The sequence below is a fragment of the Solea senegalensis genome, linkage group LG9 (assembly GCF_019176455.1).
Source record: "Solea senegalensis isolate Sse05_10M linkage group LG9, IFAPA_SoseM_1, whole genome shotgun sequence".
Lineage (NCBI taxonomy): Eukaryota > Metazoa > Chordata > Actinopteri > Pleuronectiformes > Soleidae > Solea > Solea senegalensis.
In genome coordinates, this window is record NC_058029.1 from 13,345,324 (window position 1) to 13,361,981 (window position 16,658).

At 40.8% G+C, this 16,658-nt stretch overlaps 3 protein-coding genes and 1 long non-coding RNA gene across 6 annotated transcripts in view; 3 read left to right on the forward strand and 1 right to left on the reverse strand.

Moving 5' to 3' along the window:
* Positions 1 to 3,745: 3,745 nt before the first annotated feature.
* On the forward strand, positions 3,746 to 7,515 carry echdc1 (enoyl CoA hydratase domain containing 1). 3 transcript variants are annotated; one of them, XM_044033637.1, is made up of 7 exons: positions 3,746 to 3,776; positions 4,696 to 4,779; positions 5,111 to 5,286; positions 5,421 to 5,563; positions 6,140 to 6,192; positions 6,540 to 6,620; positions 6,732 to 7,515. In XM_044033637.1, the coding sequence occupies exons 2-7, from the start codon at positions 4,715 to 4,717 to the stop codon at positions 7,147 to 7,149; spliced, it is 936 nt and encodes a 311-aa protein (XP_043889572.1). In that variant the 5' UTR covers positions 3,746 to 3,776; positions 4,696 to 4,714; the 3' UTR covers positions 7,150 to 7,515. The 3 variants fall into 3 exon arrangements, with proteins under 3 accessions (XP_043889572.1, XP_043889574.1, XP_043889575.1); XM_044033639.1 differs by having other exon boundaries at positions 3,752 to 3,776; positions 4,699 to 4,779; XM_044033640.1 differs by lacking the exons at positions 3,746 to 3,776; positions 4,696 to 4,779 and having other exon boundaries at positions 5,220 to 5,286; positions 5,402 to 5,563.
* Positions 7,516 to 8,249: 734 nt separating this feature from the next.
* rnf146 (ring finger protein 146) lies at positions 8,250 to 13,004 on the reverse strand. Its single transcript, XM_044033634.1, has 3 exons — positions 12,807 to 13,004; positions 12,114 to 12,172; positions 8,250 to 11,076 (listed from the first exon to the last, which is right to left on the reverse strand). Exon 3 carries the CDS (start codon positions 11,062 to 11,064, stop codon positions 9,889 to 9,891), a length of 1,176 nt encoding a protein of 391 aa, XP_043889569.1. The 5' UTR covers positions 11,065 to 11,076; positions 12,114 to 12,172; positions 12,807 to 13,004; the 3' UTR covers positions 8,250 to 9,888.
* LOC122774406 overlaps positions 11,612 to 16,658 on the forward strand; it is a 79,385-nt gene continuing 74,338 nt past the window's right edge. Inside the window, exon 1 of the long non-coding RNA XR_006360989.1 lies at positions 11,612 to 11,770. This is a non-coding gene — a long non-coding RNA (uncharacterized LOC122774406). The remainder of the gene's footprint in view (positions 11,771 to 16,658) is intronic.
* On the forward strand, positions 14,934 to 16,434 carry mdh2 (malate dehydrogenase 2, NAD (mitochondrial)). The gene has a single exon (XM_044033635.1). It carries the CDS (start codon positions 15,057 to 15,059, stop codon positions 16,068 to 16,070), a length of 1,014 nt encoding a protein of 337 aa, XP_043889570.1. The 5' UTR covers positions 14,934 to 15,056; the 3' UTR covers positions 16,071 to 16,434.

Below are 16,658 nucleotides of genomic sequence, written 5' to 3' on the forward strand. Positions count from 1 at the left end.
CATGACTTTCACATCAAATGAACGTGTGTGCATTGGCGATAAATGATCCTACATACTGTACTTTCACAGTATTGATTAGTCATTTTATATATTAATGCGATGTAAATATGCTCCTGCACAGTATACATATTGTCTACAGTTGACTGTAATAGTCACACCAATATTATATATACAACATAACACAAAAAATGGTGTGATATTGTAAAGAATCAGAGTGGAAACCTATTAAGGGGTCATTTATTGTAAAAAAATTGTGAAAAATAATAAATCTGTTTTTCTAATATCTTATACACATAACATCTGTATTCCTGTCGACAATATAAAACATATACGTCTTTTTTGTATCTCTGCTTATACATAAATATACCATATGCCCCTTCACTTATATAAATGTACAAAATGAACACACACACACACAAAGCCATACACACCGTTGGGCCTGAGGGGCACAGACACCTAACCTCTCCTAACCTCTCACCCTGAAACCTGGCACCGTACGCTGACTGAAATAACAGGTGCGACAATGTTATGGTGCCAGAAATCCTACCCCAGAGCTGATATAAATATAAATATTGTCATCCTCTCCTAGTGCCCAGCCTATTGCCGTATTGGCTGCCTCACTCTGTTTTTTTTTTCTGTGTTAAGGTTGGACAAGAGTGTAGATTCCTCGATACTGGCCGGTGCTCAGGTCTGGAGGTTTCCAGATGCTGAAGCCGTTATGTAACCATCACTAACTGATTTAATTCCAGCGCTGCTTAAAATGCACTGGAAAGAATTTGCGGAACAATCTGTATTTTATCCTTCAAGCACATAGTTGCTGCAGTGACATAACAAAAGATTGTCATCAAGTGTAAACACTGAAGCTATTCAAAGTGCTTTTTGACTCATGCCAATACTTACTGGCAGACTAATCACTAAAAAAGTCACTAGGCCTCTTTTTACTTGTGATGGTGATAGTGATTGTTGGGGTGTAAGAAATTACATTTTTCTATTTAATATCACCTGTCATTAAATACTTTGTATACAAAAAATCATTAGTTAATATAAGTACAACAGTTTTATTGCCCCTTTATAAATACAAATATGAATAGTTTCTGATTTGTAGAATACTTTTCTGTTTTAACTACAAATTGTTGATATTAGTTGTGTTGTTATGTGAATGTGATAATGGTTCAGATGCGGTTTTAGACAAACTATACACACTAAAGTTTAATTATGGTATTTTAGTGGTCTACAGTAACATCCTTGATGCTGTTGTTGTGAGGAAAGTGTTCATTGACCCTCAATAATTGCATTTCCTGGCTTTGTGTCCTCCAGCTACACTGTCTTCATAACACTCCTCAAAGGAAACTTCCAGGTCCAAGAGTTTCTGGCACCTGCCATTCTTCCTCCCCTGAAATAGACCCTGGCCCTGATCTGATCTTTGTGCTGATCTTTGTGTGTGTGTGTGTGTGTGCGTGTGCGCGTGTGTTTAGAACTTCAAAGGGCTTTTTAAGGAGTTCAGACTAAGGTTTTTGGACTAGATTTATGTTTAGGCATTTAGTTAAGATGGGGAAACATTGGATAAGGGACTAGGGAATGTTTAATTAATATGTCGCCTCGCCTAATTTACATTATGGGGACTTAAATCAAGTCCCCATAATGTATCTCCACAACATAAGGAATACCACGTAAACACGCACACACACACATGCACTCAATGTGTTCATACCTCTCTATGTCTTTCTGTCTCTCTCTCTCTCTGCCTTTATCCAGAGTGTTAGTTCAGCCTCTCTTCCATTATCAGCCAGAGTCTGCAGCTGCATCATTGATATCTGGATGTATCATAAAGCAGCATGCCTGACTTCAAAAAATCACTTAAAGCCCGGAGCAGAGTCTGAATGAATGAATGAATGAATGAATGGACAAAGACAGGAACAGTTAAAATTCTTGAAAACCAAAGTTCCTGAAGGAGGAGACACATTTTTGATTGACTGCCAATCCATCACATATTAAAGCCAGTGTGATCATCACTTGCACATGCACAAAAATAACTCTGCGACTACTACACAAGTAAATTCCTCTGAATCATCACATCCTCCAGGTGCTTCACTTCAAACAATGATATGTAAAGACAGGTTGTGGCCAAGCTGACATAACTCAATCTACTGTACAGAACAAGAAGAGGAGTCAGTGTGTCTGGAATGCTTGTTTGGGAAGAGTCCCACCGACCTTTTCAAATTCCTTCCCCACTTTTAAATAGACCAGAGAGGTGTGGGCCTTAAAGCAGAGATGTCTCCCTCTCCAGTCTTGGATGCAGTGTACTGTACTCTTGCTGTTGACCTTTTAATGTTTGCAGGACTGTCATTCAGAGTTTGGTCCCACTAAAAAAACACCCATTTAAGGAAAAAACACTTGACTGGTGTCAATAATAGCACTAAAGTGTCATAAATAAATAATCTTTAAATGATCTTAATGATTGCACTTAAAGGGTAGCCTTTCCTTTGTCGAGAGATGCGTCTAAAGAAGATAAGAGATGTCAGAGTTATTGATATATGATTATAATTCTATGCACTTATAATTCAATTTAACATGGCTCAGGAATCCTCACTGGCCCAAGTGACACATAAATGTATTTTGGTTCCTCATTTGGTTTTCACAGACTTTTTCAAGGCTGCAAATAGCAGTAAAGTATATGTGGAGAGAAGTGAAGGATTAATTTCCCCAGTAGCTGTAGATCAGAGGACAGGACATGAAATGTCTGCACCTTCTTTCTCTCACCCTCCCTCTCTTGTTTGTTTATGCCTGCACTGTCTGCGTTACACACCAAGTTGTTTTCACTTGTTATCACCCTTTCTTGGTACAATATTATACATTTTTGGATTGACTGGAGCAGCACCAATCCGCAAGCAAGGGCCACGTTTTCCAAGGTTGTTTTCAACAGCAAATCCGATTTTATTATTACTGCTCATAAATCAAACATAAAAACCAAATCCCAGAGTGGGCTGTTGTTTGATAAGAAATATTTGGACATGTCTTGGCTTTTAGATTCAGCTACGTCACTGGTGTCTGGCACAACATCACGTGAATTCAACGAAATCTACTACCACAGCTTTGCACTTGAACAAAAAGAAGAAGAAAAAGCTTTTCTGGGTGCCAATACTAATAAACATACAAGTAATATAACTTGTACACTATGTTTTATATGAAGTCTCTTGTCAATACTACTGAATAAGGACATGTGTGTGCAGCCAGTTTCTGAGTAGACTGTGTTTACAGAGGTGTGACAGACAAAGAGCAGCTCTCTCAAAAACTGAAAAATAAATGAATAACAGTTATTATCAAACCGTAGATGTATGGCTTGCTGAATGTTGTGTAAATATGAATAAAAAGGATTAAAGTTACATCTTCTGTTACTTCTGTTCCAATGCATCTTATAAAAGAGTATAACTTAAAAATAGCCAAGCTCTCTTAATGGTTTTTTAATTATGTCTCAATACTTAATTTTATTTTTTTATTTCGCTTTTTACATCCTGCTCCTTTTTTGTTCTACACTGTCTTGACTCAAGTGCCGTATTGTTCGTATATTTAAATATGGTTTACGTAATAAACAAAAATATTATTACAAAACACGTATCCGTTGTCTCTGTGCATGAAGTGAAATCATGTAGCGCCCTCCTGTGGACACCCTGAAAAACAATCGTGTGGGTGTGGCGTGGCGGTACTCTTTTTTTCCGGAGTGTTTCGGTTTCCAGGGGGACGTATTTGGGAGTAACACCACACGACTGCCACCAAAGGTTAGTGTTCAATTTGTTTTTTTCTGTTGACTCACGACTGTGCTGTAAAGTGTAGTAAAGATGAGAAACAGACGATAGTTTATACGTTTGTGAGAAATTAAATGAACTCTGGAGTCTCCACAGTAAAGCAGGGATTTATCTGTTACACTCAGTACTTTATGTTTATCTACAATACATTTTCATTACGTGTTCAGAACAGTGAACATCATCAGCCTTCAATAAGATAAATTCAGTTTGAATACCACTAATCACACCATGTATTACCTCAAGGTATTTTAGTAATGAGACCATACAATATTCTGGAGAGAAAGAGAAACCCAACAGTTCAAGCACTTGTTTGAAACAGAAACAACAACAACAACAAATAAAGGAAGAAATCTATGGCAGAACCAGACTCAGAGATGTCAGAGTGTTAAAGCACTATCAGATTAGTCGATCTTAAGACAATAGTAATACTTTTATCATATTATAGTATTATTAATAGTAGCAACAGTTTTGAGAGCATCTATTGTGATAATAATTCCCAGGTATTTGCACTTTATTAAGTATTGTATTCATGGCTCAGACACTTACTCACTAGAGAAAGTGCAAACTCAGTTTCCACTCATAAATGTCTTGTGTTGAGAAATGTCCTACTCAATAGAGTGACCAAATTTAAAGTTTTTCTTCATTTGATAAGAAGCACAACACTTGTTTGTTTGCACATAATGACTTACTCTAGACCTCAGACACTTTCCTGCTGTGAAAACATCTGCCACAAAAATAATTTGTCACGGTCACAGCTCTTACAAAATGGCAAAAAGGCGTTCATTTATGATGACTTTGGATTTTTATCACATGCTTTACAAGACTAAAATGGTAACTGTGCTTCTTTTCTCTAAATTTATTTGTGCCTCTTATTTTTGCTCACATTTTTTCTCAGCAGCAGCAGCAGCAGGATGGCTTTGTGTGCAGTGATGCTGCAAATTCTCAAAAGCAGAAGTGGCTGTGGAGCCTGGGGCAGGTAAACAAGTCCTGCCAATGTTGTTTATCACCTTTCCGGGTGTAGTAAATGTAGTCATAAATAAAGGAACATCAAGTGTACAGAGTGGAACCCAGAATTTGTTCATAAATCATAAATGCAACCAAGTCTAGCCAACAAAATGAACTCGCTAGAACTTGATAACTAGTATAACTCTGATTTATAGTTACAATTAGTCATTGAGAGCCCAGTGTTATGTGAGATGTTTTTGCAAGTAATGCATATTGTCTCTTGATAAAGTACTCATCTGTTCCCATAAACATCTACTCTGAAGGCAGACATTTGTGTAATGTATAAATGACGTTCCTTTTAGGTTGCTGCAGAGACAGAGTAGCAGTGGTGTTTATTCCAGCGTTCATGCCTTTGACGAGGCAGAGATCAGAGAGAAGCTCCAGGCTTTTCCTGGTGGCTCCATCGATCTGTTCAAACAGGACTCTGGCATAGCTGTGCTGACTGTCAACAACCCATCTCGCATGAACGCCCTCTCAGGTTAGGAGACTCTTAAAAACAGACATGTGATTTTCTTGTGGACTTAAAATTCAGGCAGTGACACACATCAAAAGCACTTCACTCTGCATCCCGGTTTGTTGCTTTGCTTAAACAGAGCTCTGCCATCCTTGCAGGCGGTATGATGGTGGATCTGGAGGAACGGGTGAGCGAGCTGGAGAACTGGACAGATGGCAAAGGCCTCATTCTCTGTGGTGCTGCTGAGACTTTCTGCTCTGGGTCAGACCTCAATGCTGTAAGGGCGATATCAAACCCACAGGTAGTAAAGTAAAAATATATCTCTCCTCTTTGTGTGATTTTAATACTCTATGGCCTTGTTAAGATTACCAGAGAAAATTTTGATTTTGTGCAAATCCAGATATCAACAAAATGGAATACATTTTTTTACGTCACCTACATGTGATTCAAAAACACATTTTGAGGTGATTCAGATGCATCTCATTCTGAATGCACTGGTTGCTCAAATCTGAATTGAAATAGTCTTTTGTCACTCTTAACACAACACCTGACAACAACAGTGACTGAAGTATTTGCTGCAGTACTATGAAGGAGAACGCAAATATATATGAGTCTCCTCCACTGCAAGTTTTTCTTCTGTGATTTGCAAGTTTGATGATAGAGAGAGATGATACACCGCCATTATTCCTGCATTGGGTTTGAAAGTGGTGGCACAAACGTGGGTATGACTACATCATGAACAAAGCAACCTGTGCAGATAGGTTTGTTGTGTCTTGTCACAAATCAGATTTAATTACTGTACTGTGTGCAAATTTTTTTGTCTTCAGTGTGAACTAAAATTTGATTTGGATGCATTAATGTTTCTTTCGCCTCTTAGGATGGGATGAAGATGAGTATGTTCATGCAGAACACTCTTACGAGACTACTCAGGTAAAACTCAATTTTTTCTCTGAACTAATCTACTTAATGCAGAATGTGAAAGCAGCAGAAACCAGTCTGGATATTCATTAGCAAGGATGGACATGTAAAGATGTGTGAAAGTATGAGTTATGCTGTGGGGAACGCTGACACCTTCACAACCCTGTGGAGGAGTGTAAAGAAAGGGGAAAATGAGAATGAAAAGAGGAGGAAACGGTCAAGAGGTTATTTATAGGAATGCTAGATGATGTGCAGTTGATGTGTGGTCCTGCTTCTGAAACTTTGCTAGATGAAAAAGATTGTAGTTCAGCTCATGTTATGCCTTACAATATGGTGACAGAATAAGTTTCTCGGTGCAGGCTGCCTCTGATCTCTGTTGCTTTGGTGGAGGGGAGGGCTCTCGGAGGAGGTGCAGAACTCACCACTGCCTGTGATTTCAGGTAATGACTTTTTGTTAAAGTGAACAAAAGAAAGCACTTCAGTGTCAATTTATTAATCTCTTTACCTTCCATGCACAGTGGACAAGTAATTTAATGTATGCTCACTTGTAGGTTAATGGCATCCGACAGTGTGATCCAGTTCGTCCATAAACACATGGGACTGGTCCCAGGCTGGGGAGGTGGTGCCCGACTTGTCCGCATTGTTGGAAGTCAGAATGCATTAAAGCTCCTTGGTGGTGCTCTGAAGGTGGATCCCAAACTTGGATTACAGATTGGACTGGCAGACGGAGTCGTGGAGGATGCCCAGACAGTGGAGGCTCCAGGGAGTCATTTAGAACAGGCTGAGAAGTGGCTTGGTACTTATATAAAAGGACCCGCGCCTGTGATTCAGGCTGTGAAGAAGGTGGTGTTGTCAGGGAGAGAGCTCCCTCTGTCTGAGGCTCTCAAGACTGAGATGGGAGTATTTGGGACAGTGTGGGGGGGTCCGGCTAACCTGCAGGCCCTGGCCAGTAAGTCCAAACATAAATGACCGTTTTAAAGGTATATTGTGCCTGCTCAAGTGTAGGTGCTAAGACGCAGTGATGCTTGAAATGTTTGGCGTTTTTGGTCAGATTTTAGTAGGCCCCCCCTCTTCCTTTGGGTGTTTCAGAAACTGGATTCTGCAATAATGTTAATCACAAAAAATTACAGAACTTGACACGTGGTGGCATACTTTTTCATCATTACTGTGTTGACTGATGCATGAGGATAGTCCCCTCAGTAATATTATATTAATGAGAAGAAGCTGTGAATATGCTGCATCGTCCTGTGGCTATAATCTTTAGTGCTTTGTCCATTGTTCTGGTATGGATGACAACAATGATCTATAGTAAAGGATATTCCTTGTGTCATGAAACTTTCTATTGAGCAAATGAATTCTATTTTTACCTTCAAGTCCTCTGGAAGTGTGATTATGTCAATGATTAGGTCAGAGCTGGCTGAGCCTTCCTGAAGCAGAAAGATAGCGGCATACAGATGCTGTCGATATTGATGAGGTATAACAATCCTGAGGAGGCAACGTCTGTCTGCAGGATGACATATGAGTGTTAATACTGCTGCAGTCTTTTCCTTTTTAGCTCAGTTTTGTAGGTTAGTACAGATTCACATTCCTGTGCTTGTGATGTGTCATGCTTGACTCAACCACCTCCACTGTTATGTTCTACTGGGATGTTTTTACAGAACTATTCTCCAGATTTTCTAGCCATGCACAGTGCGTCTGGTCCATTATTGAGAAACTTACTGAAACACAGGGCCACATTAAGCAAATTAAGCATCAGACACACAAATGTGTACAAATGACAAAAACGGAACAAGTCTCTGGAACGCCTTTATCTCCTGTTCCTCTTCTAGAGTTCATGTTTCCTGGTCAGTCAGTCATAGTCTGAATGGTCGATGTGATCACAATACTCTACACTGACTATGTCAATGATATCAATTCATATACTCTAGTTTCTAAAGAACAAAGACGATGCTGTGGTGCCAGGCTTATTGAAGGCATCTTTCTTTTAACTTCCTAACGTATTAATCAGTTGCTAATATGATGATATAAATGTTTAGTCCCTCAACCAATGAGACAGGAGCACAAAAATATCCTTTTAGGATGAAGAATGTCACAATTTATTCTTAAATTACAAACCATGTAACAAAAAAACTTGCCAAGCAAAAACGTACACAAACTTTAATTTTCAGAGTGAGAAGTCTAAAAGCGGATGATGTAAGCATGTAAGAAATAAAAAAAAAAGAAAAAAAAAACAAGTTGAATTTTTCTGCAGGGTGACCTTATTGCAGACATGTTTTTCTTCTACTGCCTTTGACATCAAAAGTAAAATAATTTACAACCATAAGAAATTAAAAAAACAACAACAAATTAAAAACATTTGCTTAAACTCAAAAGTATCCACTTCCAACATCTTGCCATCCGGTAGTGTCTAAATAACTCTCTCTTCAAACACACACAAACCACAAAACTTTAGACACACCAATTGACAATACTTGACCATAGTGACCATAAGAATACTAATAAGGTCCGGAGCCTTCAACAGTTTTCAAAGAAAAGCACTGATACTTCACATTGAAATGCCAATTATTATAAGCTGGGAAAAGATCAAATAAATTTGCTATGTACACCTATTATGCACATTCAGTTCAAACTGGTTTCATAATCTTTACATTGGCTCAAAATTTCAGAAAGCTGAAGCAGGTTATCTGAAACTTAAGACAAACAAGTGCAGGTGTAATCTGCCCGTGGGCTCCGGAGTTACAGGACTATGTGGTAAAACACAAGGAATAAAATTTAATCACCCAGGCCGCTCGAGAGTATCAACTAGTTCTTGAATTTAGTTTTTTTCACCTGCGTAATCAACCTTCAAATCACAATCGGCTCTCAAAAAACACATTTTTATTAAGAGTTGTTTGGGAATTCCAAAGGAAAAATTACAAAATGAGATAAATCTGAAGTAGAGAAACTATTTATGCATGTTCAAAACAATTCAATTATTTCCGAGACTGGTCAGGTGACTTGAGCTCCAACAAGCCCCTCTGTGTACTATGTTAGCTGAGAGAGTTAAACTGTAGATGATTGGAATGCTGCCGTTCACAATGATGTAAAATGACACAGTTCCATTTCCAGGAGTGACATCCTGGTGTACGTCTTCTTTCCCTGCACATCACAAATCTATGACAAGCCCTCCGAGTATTAGATCATAAATTTAAAACCACAAGGTTTTGCAGAAGCAGATTAACAGATCCCTTTACTCTTTAAAGCTGCACTTATCTGGGATGTAAAACGTTCAGACTTGATATGTCTACAACTGCGAGACTGAATTTGAGCAGACTGATGGCAGGCAAACACCATGGTAAGTCTGTTACACCAATCTCCCATGAATTCTATGTGGAGAATTGTGTAACCGAGATTAAATGGTTAAAAGCAACACGCTGCATTTTCATCTGCATGTTTGCAAAGCAGCACCTCGTGTTTTACTACTATAATGCTCAGTGCTTGAACATAAAACCCAACATTAAATCTACTGGAGTGGTTGGGTATACACAAGTCATACAGATACGCAAAGATCGTTGTGAGCCATACGACTTGATTGCTAAAATTTAGTTCTTTACATAAAAACATGGTTAGTTTGGTTTGTTTTATTCGTGTAATTTTCCATGTACCAAGCCATCTGCATCTGTAAAAGACAACATAAAGTCAGGAATAAATTAGTGGAATGGAACGACTTCACACTTCAGTCACTGTACACTGGCCATCAGGCATTCTGGACCTTCCACTGCTACTGGATGAGGAAGAGGGAGAGGCAGACTCTGCACCAGGGGGGGCTCTGTCCTCTGGATTCAGTCTTTGCCTCCTTGGCCTATCCTCCCACAGCTCCACGTGCTCGTCGTCTCCCCCCTCCTCCTCCTCATCATCATTCCCCTCTTCCTCATCGTCGCTCCAGTCTCCAGAGCCAGACTCGTCCACAGATGTGTGCGGATCAGAGGACCTGGAGGGTGAGGCCTCCTCCTCTTCCTCCTCCTCCTCTTCTTCCTCTCCTTCCCCAGCCTCTGACCGCTCATGAGAGATAGTGGGCCTGGGACTGATTTGAAGCTGTGAGAGAGCATCCTCCAGAGAGGGGCTGGCGCTGGTGCCAGGCTGACCCCCAAGAGAGGTTGGAGGTCTGGCAGTAGCTAAAGGGGCTGTAACCACAGATGGAATACCTGTGACCTGCTGTTGTACACCTGCTAGTGTGGTGTCAGCCCCATCAGCAGAGTTTTCACGGCCCACTGCCCCAATGGCTCCAGTAACACCCTCAGTGTCCAAACGCAGTCCTGCGACTCCTTTCTTTGGGATATCTAAAATGTCCCTCTTCATCTTACGTCTACGACCATGCTCATTGCGCCGGTACTGCACCATGTTCTCCAAATCAGCTACATACAAAAAACCAGCAATCAACATTTCAGCTGTTTTTTTGCCCTTGGAGAAAGCGTCCTCAAGCTCGCGGCTGGTTCGCTCATCATACTGCCACCAACCATTACGACCCTCATAATACCAAGCATGATCACTGGCGGCGCCACCGCGACCTCCCGCTGATGCTTTCAGCTCCTCTGGAGAGAGAAGTGTGGGCCTTTCTAGGAAATCATCGGGTACTTCCTGTCTGCAGAGAGCGCAGCGTTTGCTCTGCCAGGATGCTCCTTTCACACACAGGAAACAGAAGACATGATGGCATGGCAGTTGGACTGGGTGAACGCAGCTCTGGAGACAGATGGCACACTCCGGTACAGACAGAGCTGGAGATGAAGTGCTGGAGCCCGAGCAGGATGCATCAGCACTGTTTCCACTTCCACCACCACTACTGCTGCCTTTCTTGCTTGACGGAAGTGAGCTAACAGAGTGGTCGACCTCCCCACAACTAGCCATCCTCAGGAAGTACTGAGGATTAAGCAAAATTATGATTATTGTAGGCTCGTAACACACAAGCACACATATACAAATACACTTCTGGGGCTTTCATCCTGAGATTCTCCTGTGTGTGGAGAGTCTGTATGAATGCAAATGTCACACTTCTCAAGAGAGCCAGCTAAATTGTCTAATCTCCAGACAATGTGTGATTGAGCTCATGTGGGATGGACAAGTGACCTACATCCTGCATGTTCAAGCCCACCTGCCCCCTTACCTGAAACCTCTAGGGTCCCCCGCTGTTGTGAACACGTCTCACCCAGACAGTTTGCCATATGTGCATGTCAAACTCCAGAGACAAGTATTTTAACTTTTAACCACTTATATTACCACTTATAGTACACTTACAATAGGGTGGATGGAACACCACAAGGCATAAGCAGGTCTGCATTGCCAAATTAGTTTTGGGTTCATGCCACAAAGAGAACTACAACCCTCCGAATGATATAGCAAACGAAGCAAGTTGCACAGGTGGAACCACTCATTTAATGAGTGGATCTCATGTCAGAGGCAGTACAAAAACTGAAGAGGGCTAAGGAGAGTGATATAATAAGAGGCTGGACAAGGAAGAATATTGGTCCAGCTTTCACTTGCTGGCATTCATTTTCATTCCGCTGGCGAAGGGATACTCAACCGAGGGCAACCCGGTCCTATTACTGTTGGACTAGTAAGTGCAAATTGTTTTACACTATTTTATGACAGTTGTAACAAACAATACTGTTTACCAATTGTAAAGAGAACTCAAGAGCAAATCCTACATTGTGTCATTTTAAATAAATTCCAATCCACAAAACAATTATAAATAAATTATACAGCATATGCATTTAGACCTTAATCAATGCTGACAGTACATTGCAACTCATGATTGTATTTTTATGTTGAATCCTATCTCTTATTTTTGTCAACCCGTTATGTAAAATGTCAGTTTACTGTCATAGATGAACAATTAACCCAGAAATCATTCACATTTTAGAACTTAATCATTCAATGATGTGTATTTTGATACTTACTGGAAGTAGCTTAATGCTAATGAATCATTAGTGGAGTTGATGGACCATCAAACTTGTCACTGCCAAAAGAATAGAGCATATGTTGAGAATATGATTATTTTTATAGTCTCACAATAGAGATGGACAACATCAAGCCTTAACCCTTATATAAACATCAGTAGACAGCAAATTATTCAACTGTCACTGTGTCAAACACTAAGCTTGTTTAGCCTGTTGTTAAAACAGATATGCTACTAATATGTACGAGTATTTGAGTCTGCGGAACAAAGGACTACTCTGTTAACTAACTACACGCTGCAGTAACAGCTGACCACAGGTTTGTGTTAACCCGTTTGGCCTCATGACAGGGCTAATGATGGACAAAGCTAAGTCAAAAGCTAACGATTCACAGGAACCGAGCACAGACCAACAGTAGCACTTGTTTAGCTAACGTTAGCTTCACTCCGGCTACTCAAAAAACAGACGTTTGCTGTTGTCGTGACAATCACAGCGCGAATTAGCACAGAGGGATTTTTTACACTGACACAAAAGCCACCAACGATCATTGAGACCTGTTGTAGCCTGCGTTGAGGGCAGCGTTCTCTCTCCAGCAAATAGACGAGTTCTTCTGACGCTTCCAGCGTATTTTTAGCAGGGCGGACATAAACAGCGGACATAAATGTTCACCTCACCACACAGACTGTGCAAACTTACCGTACTGTTAGATGTAACTCTGCTCGTCTGTTTCACAGGTGTAGTTAGTGTGACGGCGACGGTTCTCGATGCTAATTTTTCCGACTTTCAATGTTGACTGGCTTTGTTTTCCTCCGCAAAGAAGAAGCTGAGATAAAGATAGGGTTGCCAGGTTTGTGTGACAAACGCAGGTATTTGAGGCAAAACATTCAGCGGAATTGTGTGTTGGGCCTCAAACTGTGTTTGTACAATGCATAAACATTATATCAATATATACAACATTTTTATATTGATGGTGAAGGCAATTATATATATATAAAGTATTTGAATTGTCGGCCAGCTCTTTTACAAGATCAGCACAAAATGCATGAATACTTCGTGTACTTGCATTAAAAGCAGTTTGCCTATAAGAGTAACTTAACCAAGGTCCAAAATGTTCACTAATCTTTGTACTTTCTCTTGTCTTTTTCCTTCTCTATGTAGGACATACATATACTAGGGATGAACCGAAACAATATTTAGCAATATTGGTCAGGACTGATCAGAATCACTGGGCTGGATATCAGAAAACATAAAAACATAAAAGCACATGATGAGCCACTCCCAAAATAATCCATAAATGCTTCACTAAACACAGGCTATACAAAGAGAGATGTGTGCCAACAATGTCATGTAACCAGAATGTGAGTGAGGGATACACATGCTGTTGTAATCATATAAACTGTGTGGTCTTTAAGATTAAATAAATAAATAAAATATTAATAAATAAATAAAAAGGCAAAACAGAAGAGTGTAACTTTATTGGACTGATGTTGGTATCAGATATTCAAGGCTGTGATAGCAGTATCTGTATCAGACCAGGCCATCACCACAAATGACTGTTTATGTCATATACAAAGATGAGCCATGACCTGATCTATGCAGTAAAGTGATTTTAAAACCAAAACAAACTGGTGTGCTCCATTCAAATCATTTTTTAAAATCCCCCACTTGCCCACTTGGGCGGTCTTGTGTCTTCTCCACACTCGGGTCCTCTACCAGAAGCCTGCGAGCCTGAGGGTTTCTTAGCTGTTCCTAGAACTGCGCTTTTCCAGACAGAGATCTCAGATGTTGTTCCTGGAATCTGTTGTCAATAGATATAAATATATACAGATGTATGGATGTATACACCTCACCACAACCTCCACATTTATACTCTTCTCTGACTGCAGACTTTATGGTTTATTTTATTTTTTTAGAACATGTATTAATGATGATTAAATTAAATGCATTAACATTATAAAGACACACATGTAACTTTATGAATTATATGGAACAATAAGAACATTGGTAAATGATAAGTCCCTGGGTGAAACTCCCAGACTGGTTGGTCTGGTTCAGACAGTCTGCAGACGAACGTAATCTGTAACTGTTGCCCCTGGTTATAATCTTAAATTACAACTGCAAACAGCAGACCTTTGCACTCTGAGTGTGTTGGTGGGTATTGTGGGAGTTTTCTAATTGCATAAGATATGCAAGCTGCCAGAAATCCTTTATATAAGAAGCCTTTGAGCTAGATACTTTTTCTAGCTACTAAAACATATGTTGTGGGACAGGAAATCAAAGGCCTGGTTGTCGAATTCTCATTTGCCTATACAGGGTTGAGAAAATGGGCTGAAGTGAAATGTCTGATGAATTGGCTATTAGACACGATTAGACATGTTTAATTTTTAATTAGCAACAGTTGTGTTTTAATCTGGTTGACCTGGGGCTTTAATATTGAGAACAATATTCACCATGCCATTGTGACAGCAGGTTTGACATTTCTTCACTCAATTGGTCTGTATGCAAGTGACAGAAACATTTTTGGAAAAAGAATAATTGCTTTCATCTGCGATGGAAGGCCGTGATCTGCTGTGATGAATAATTTATTAGAATAAGAAGAAAAAGAAGGGTGTTGGAACTTTGAGCTGTGATTAGTATCTTCGAACTGTAGAGGGCAGCACCACACATCTATGTCGAGAAGCATTAGAAGAAGAACATTTCAAACCGTGTAAAGTAGCCTGAAGCGGACAAAAACAGCGGACCTGGCAACCCGGGATGAATACGCCGACGTAAATGTACGCGCTGACGTACGTTGGACGTACAAATCATACGACCTTTATTCTCGCGCAAGACAACTGACGGGTCTTCCTGTTCACTCGTGGCTAGAGGACGTTGGTGTCACACAGGAGAGCGGCTTTTGTGGTACTGTCGGTTTTCTGTAAATCAAGAAAGTAAACAACAAACAACATGTTTTCCCGCGCCGTCAGACCCACCGTCAACCTCGCCCGGAGCTTGTCCACCTCGGCCCAGAACAACGCTAAGGTGGCGGTGCTGGGAGCGTCGGGCGGCATAGGCCAGCCACTCTCCCTGCTACTGAAGAATAGCCCCCTGGTGAGTCACCTCTCTCTGTATGATATCGCTCACACACCCGGGGTGGCTGCAGATCTCAGCCACATCGAGACAAAAGCCCAGGTAACCGGCCATATCGGTCCCGACCAGCTGGATGCTGCCCTTCGGGGTTGTGACGTCGTGGTCATTCCAGCCGGTGTGCCCAGAAAACCCGGCATGACCCGCGATGACCTCTTCAACACCAACGCCACAATTGTAGCCACCTTGGCCGATGCCTGCGCCCGCTTCTGCCCCGAAGCTATGGTCTGTGTTATCGCCAACCCTGTCAACTCCACCATCCCCATTCTGTCAGAGATCATGAAGAAGCATGGCGTGTACAACCCGAATAAAGTGTTTGGTGTCACAACCTTGGACATTGTCAGAGCAAACACGTTTGTGGCAGAGCTCAAAGGCCTTGACCCAGCTCGTGTCAATGTGCCAGTCATTGGAGGTCATGCTGGGAAGACCATCATCCCCCTGATCTCCCAGTGCACACCCAAGGTCGAGTTCCCTGCTGACCAGCTGGCCACACTGACTGGCAGAATCCAGGAGGCGGGCACAGAGGTAGTGAAGGCCAAGGCTGGAGCTGGATCTGCAACCCTCTCCATGGCTTATGCTGGTGCCCGCTTCACCTTCTCCGTCCTGGATGCCATGAATGGAAAGGAAGGTGTTGTAGAGTGTGCTTTTGTCAGATCTGAGGAGACAGAAAGCAAGTACTTCTCCACACCACTACTCCTGGGGAAGAATGGCATTGAGAAGAACCTTGGTCTGGGCAAGCTGACCGCCTTTGAGGAGAAGCTGGTGGCTGAAGCCATGGATGAGCTGAAGGCTTCAATCAAGAAGGGCGAGGATTTTGCAGCCAAAATGAAGTGAACAGGAGACATTTAGTCAGTTGAAAATCCAATGTTGGCTGTAAATGTTAATTTGACCCGTCTTAATTTAAAAGGCATCTGGTAAATCTCAAGGTCTGTCAACAGTGTTTCCTCTCTTTTTGTTTTGGTTTTAGCATCAGGATCATCTGTATTTCACATTATTTGTGTACATACTATACAACGGTTTATCTATATTATACAAAATGTCAAATTTAATCAAAATCTTTATTTTCATGGATAGTCTGTATTTATGTGGATTTCTCCGCTGAATGTAATGAGGAGGAAATACTGTCATCATGCCCACTGATGTTACTGATAAGCAAAATGTCCACTCCACCAATAAAACAGTTTGCTTTAAAAATAAATCCTGTATTTCTTGTTTTTATTATTTACTTAAATATGTAAGCTCAACAGCATTAACCCATAATAACCCATAAACTGAAACGTATCAAATGTTGACTAATACTTTTATTGACACTAATATAGTCCTTTATTTGTCCCGCAATGGGGCAATTTACAATGTTACAGCAGCAGAGACAGATAAAGATAATAAATAATAAACATGCATTGCCAAACAATGTACAGTGTA

Excerpts from the sequence above, each read along its gene's own strand:
- mdh2 (XM_044033635.1), top strand. The coding sequence starts at position 15,057 with ATGTTTTCCCGCGCCGTCAGACCCACCGTCAACCTCGCCCGGAGCTTG.
- echdc1 (XM_044033637.1), top strand. The coding sequence starts at position 4,715 with ATGGCTTTGTGTGCAGTGATGCTGCAAATTCTCAAAAGCAGAAGTGGC. Across the intron at positions 6,193-6,539 it reads ACTCTTACGAGACTACTCAG|GCTGCCTCTGATCTCTGTTG; the intron begins GTAAAACTCAAT and ends TTCTCGGTGCAG. Across the intron at positions 6,621-6,731 it reads ACCACTGCCTGTGATTTCAG|GTTAATGGCATCCGACAGTG; the intron begins GTAATGACTTTT and ends GCTCACTTGTAG.
- rnf146 (XM_044033634.1), bottom strand. The coding sequence starts at position 11,064 with ATGGCTAGTTGTGGGGAGGTCGACCACTCTGTTAGCTCACTTCCGTCA.